Source organism: Pyrus communis, chromosome 1 (assembly GCF_963583255.1).
Source record: "Pyrus communis chromosome 1, drPyrComm1.1, whole genome shotgun sequence".
In the NCBI taxonomy this organism is placed as follows: domain Eukaryota; kingdom Viridiplantae; phylum Streptophyta; class Magnoliopsida; order Rosales; family Rosaceae; genus Pyrus; species Pyrus communis.
In genome coordinates, this window is record NC_084803.1 from 39,314,082 (window position 1) to 39,318,380 (window position 4,299).

Here is a 4,299-nt window from a genome sequence, read left to right on the forward strand (position 1 = left end):
TTGACATTTTAAAAAAACTCATTTTGTACTATGCATTTTTATAATTAGAAAAAAAATCACTTATACGATTTTTAAAGTCCTAATAGCGGTTCCTATTAAAGAGCAGTTCCCCATCTAATTCTCAATATTTTTATTCTTTTAACAAAAATAAAGAAGAGTTAGAAGAAAGAAAAAAAACAAGTGTAGTTATCAATTCCGTTAAATGATTTGCATAATCCCAAGGCGGGGGTCCCCAAACGGTGAAGAGGAGTGTGGATAAAACGTGTGTTCCATCCGCCAATCAGAACGCAGAGAAATCAGAAATCCCAAACACCCCAACCCCCTCCGGAATTCCCAATTGGCAAGGGACTCCCACACAGAGAGGGAGAGAGGGTCAATTCTTTTGTACGCCCACCAAACCCACACCCTCCCCCCTTCTCTCTCAAAACGCAAATTAGAACCCAAAAATCCAAATCAATCGCCCAGCATTACTTCCTTCGGCTGCTCCAATCCCAATACCACACTCCTCCAATCTCTTCTCTTCTCAAATTTTTGAGGATTTTTGGAAGCGCCTTCTCGTTTGGGTCAATGGCGGTGTCGACCAGTTTCGCCGGAGCAAAGTTGGAGGCTCTGCTGTCGAGATCTTCATCGTCGGCTGCAACCACGTCGTCCACGGCCTCTAGCGGTTCCTGTTTGGTGGGTTCTGTGAGGCCAATTAGGAGCCGAAGGCTCCAAATTCAGAGAGGAGTGAGGTGCGAGGTGGCTGCTTCTTCTGATGCTTCTGCTGCCGCGGTTCAGTCCGTCGCTTCCAATATCTCCGCTCTTGAGCAGCTCAAGACCTCTGCCGCTGACAGTACGTTTCTCTTTTCCCATTAATATCCTTCTGCTTTGTTTTGTTTCCTATTGAATTTATTAATTTTTTTGTGTGTTCTCTAATGGGTTTGTGTTGGAATTGATTTTTCTTCTTGCAATTGTGGGTTTTGTGAATGTATTTGTTCCAAATAATGTTAATGCATGATGGGTTTTGTGTAATGTTGATGGTTTTTTATCCAATATATATGTGCTCAAATTTTTGGAGATTGTCTGGGTTTAGAATTGCTGCATAGAAAGTACAGTTTGGGATTTTTCTCATTTTCCCAAACATCTTTTCAGTATGAATTTTGAATGCAAGAGAAATCACAGCCATACAATGTGTCTGTAATCCGGGGTTGGTATCGTATCTCATATGTACTTCTGAATGTATTATCTTTTACCCCCACCTCTTTTACCTGCGGTTCTATGATTCAGATGCTTTTGATGACCGTAGGATAATGTTTGGTTTGGTTGTGTTCATGATTCAAGGTTGTTTTCATACTTTATATAAGAATCTGTTTGGCGTACTTTTTTAGTGTATTTGTAATGTTGTCTAACTAAAGTTCCACTATTTTTCTTCTCAGGATACACAAAGGAAAGAAGCAGCATTGTGGTCATCGGACTTAGTATTCACACAACACCCGTTGAAATGCGTGAAAAACTCGCCATTCCAGAAGCAGAATGGCCTCGAGCCATAGAGGAGCTGTGTGGTTTAAATCACATAGAAGAAGCAGCTGTTCTTAGCACTTGCAACCGAATGGAGATATATGTTGTAGCTCTATCTCAGCATCGTGGTGTCAAAGAAGTTACCGAGTGGATGTCAAAGGTACTTTCCGTTTCTTTATGTGTTGTTTGTGGTATAAATGACAATAACCGACTCTTTTGCATGTGTATTGTGACATGGATAAGTCAATCATCTTATTTGACATTGGAGAAAATGTTTATTTTTTTTATTTTTGATTCCTTTCTTTGAAACGAAAAATTACACTCAATTTCTTTGTGGGTTACAGTTTGAGCCTGTACGGTTTTTCCTTTCTCCGGCTTATGAAAAGAGTATCCTGAATTGATCATGATCATTTCTTGCTCCAAAACATTACCTGACACTCTTTGCTTTGTTTGCAGACAAGTGGAGTCCCTGTTTCTGAGCTGTGCCAACACCGGTTTTTACTCTATAATAAAGATGCCACTCAGCACCTCTTTGAAGTATCAGCAGGTCTTGACTCTCTTGTCCTCGGAGAAGGTCAAATTCTTGCCCAGGTGAAACAAGTTGTTAAAGTCGGCCAAGGAGTTGTTGGCTTTGGTAGAAACATCAGTGGGCTGTTCAAGCACGCAATCACTGTGGGAAAGCGGGTTAGAACTGAAACAAACATTGCTGCTGGGGCAGTTTCTGTAAGCTCTGCTTCTGTTGAACTTGCCTTGATGAAGCTTCCTGCACCATCACATGCTACTGCAAGAATGTTGGTGATTGGTGCGGGCAAAATGGGAAAGCTTGTGATCAAACACTTGGTAGCAAAAGGTTGCACAAAGATGGTTGTTGTGAATAGAACCGAGGAGAGAGTGGCATCCATCCGTGAGGAGCTGAAGGGTATTGAGATCATTTACAAGCCTCTTACAGAAATGCTTACCTGTGCAGCAGAGGCAGATGTGGTTTTTACCAGCACCGCATCAGAAACCCCATTATTTTTCAAAGATGATGTGAAGGACCTTCCTGCTGTAGGTCCAGAGACTGGTGGTTTGAGGCTTTTTGTTGATATTTCCGTCCCTCGGAATGTGGGTTCATGTGTTGCTGATGTTGATGGTGCTCGACTTTACAATGTTGATGACCTTAAGGAGGTTGTGGCTGCTAACAAAGAGGATCGCCTTCGGAAAGCAATGGAAGCTCAGGAAATTATTACTGAAGAATCGAAACAATTTGAAGCTTGGAGGGATTCTTTGGAGACAGTACCTACCATCAAGAAATTAAGAGCTTATGCTGAAAGAATCAGAGCTGCAGAGCTTGACAAATGTTTATCAAAAATGGGTGATGACATATCAAAGAAAACAAGAAGAGCTGTAGATGATCTTAGCCGAGGTATTGTGAACAAGCTCCTTCATGGTCCGATGCAGCACTTAAGATGCGATGGGAGTGATAGTCGAACTCTGAGTGAGACACTTGAGAATATGCATGCTCTTAACAGAATGTTCAGCCTTGAGACAGAAATATCCGTATTGGAGCAAAAAATTCGAGCAAAGGTGGAACAATCCCAGAAGTAAAGCTACAACATCAAATTTCTTTCGCGACACATCTACTTCCTCAAACTCGAATAAGGGGAAAACATTCTCACATTGTCATTTTAGCGTTCCCTCTGGTGAAATCTTCAATTCCATAGACAAATTGTGTTGGTCCCAGCTGGTCTGGGCGACCTTCCAATTCATTCATTGGTGTAAGACACTAACCTGATTCTTATCTTCGTAAGTGGCTGTTCGGCTTCGTATCGAAATTATGAGGTTATATCTGTACTAGTGTTAATTCTTGTAATTAAAAGTAATTTGAGATGAATATAGATTGCAATTCATAATTTTGTCGAGATTATTGTCCAATTGTGTCTCATTAGTTGGTGAAACACCGCAACCCGTACCATTGGTATATTGGGCAAAATATGAAACTATTGCTGTTTCCCGTCACTGTCATCACTATCAATTTGGTTCCTTCCGGTGAGGAGCCTTATGTGATCACCTGGATAGCCGATTCTCTTGTGCGGACCAATTTTTGTGGACCAATGGTGTGAACCAAGTTTAGCCGTTGCATTTGATGTGAACGGCTCACAACAAAACTGAGCTCATTAGTGGGTCCAGGTCCTAAATGACCTGTGAATTATACGGGTCTATAGGACCCGGTTCTACTGAAAGACTCAGCTGATCATAGTCGTTCGATCTTCGTCCGCACCGTTGGTCCACATGAGAGAAACGCTCTCACTTGGATGGCCTCGTCAAATGTTTATGGCCCGCCTCCGTTAGATCATTTCTAATGGTTGGGCTAAAAGCCAAATATTTTAATCTGAAAAATTTAGCTTTTAGCCCAGAAACAACTTTTCTACTTCAACCGTTCTGGCCTAAAATTTTAGCCCGGGATTATTAAAGAATGAACTTAGGTTATTTTTCTTTTCTTAAATTAATTTTTTTTTTTAAATAAATATGTAGATTGTCGTAAATTAATTTTATAAACATTTGAAAAAAAAAATTTAATTCCGATAAATATTGAAAAATCACTAAATTTCCCACAAAGCAAGCCGTCAACTTAATTAATAAAGCACATAATTCATACACTACATAAACTTAACAATCATATCCACCATCTTTACTTGGTGATGGACTTCGTTGAAATGTTGGGATATAGGGTTGAGAAGATTCATCATCTTGAAACATACTCCTTAAGGCAGACTTTCGCATAATTACCTTTTGCTTACCACGTAAGAACTTCTTCCTCTC

General features: G+C 40.4%; 1 protein-coding gene across 1 annotated transcript; it reads left to right on the plus strand.

Annotated features, from left to right (window-relative positions):
- Positions 1–307: 307 nt before the first annotated feature.
- LOC137736011 (glutamyl-tRNA reductase 1, chloroplastic-like) lies at positions 308–3,389 on the plus strand. The gene is made up of 3 exons (XM_068475361.1): positions 308–832; positions 1,416–1,657; positions 1,954–3,389. The coding sequence occupies exons 1-3, from the start codon at positions 568–570 to the stop codon at positions 3,082–3,084; spliced, it is 1,638 nt and encodes a 545-aa protein (XP_068331462.1). The 5' UTR covers positions 308–567; the 3' UTR covers positions 3,085–3,389.
- Positions 3,390–4,299: the final 910 nt, after the last annotated feature.

Coding starts and splice junctions, on each gene's coding strand:
- LOC137736011 (XM_068475361.1), top strand. CDS start 568: ATGGCGGTGTCGACCAGTTTCGCCGGAGCAAAGTTGGAGGCTCTGCTG. Junction 833..1,415: donor CAAGACCTCTGCCGCTGACA/GTACGTTTCTCT, acceptor TTTTCTTCTCAG/GATACACAAAGGAAAGAAGC. Junction 1,658..1,953: donor TTACCGAGTGGATGTCAAAG/GTACTTTCCGTT, acceptor CTTTGTTTGCAG/ACAAGTGGAGTCCCTGTTTC.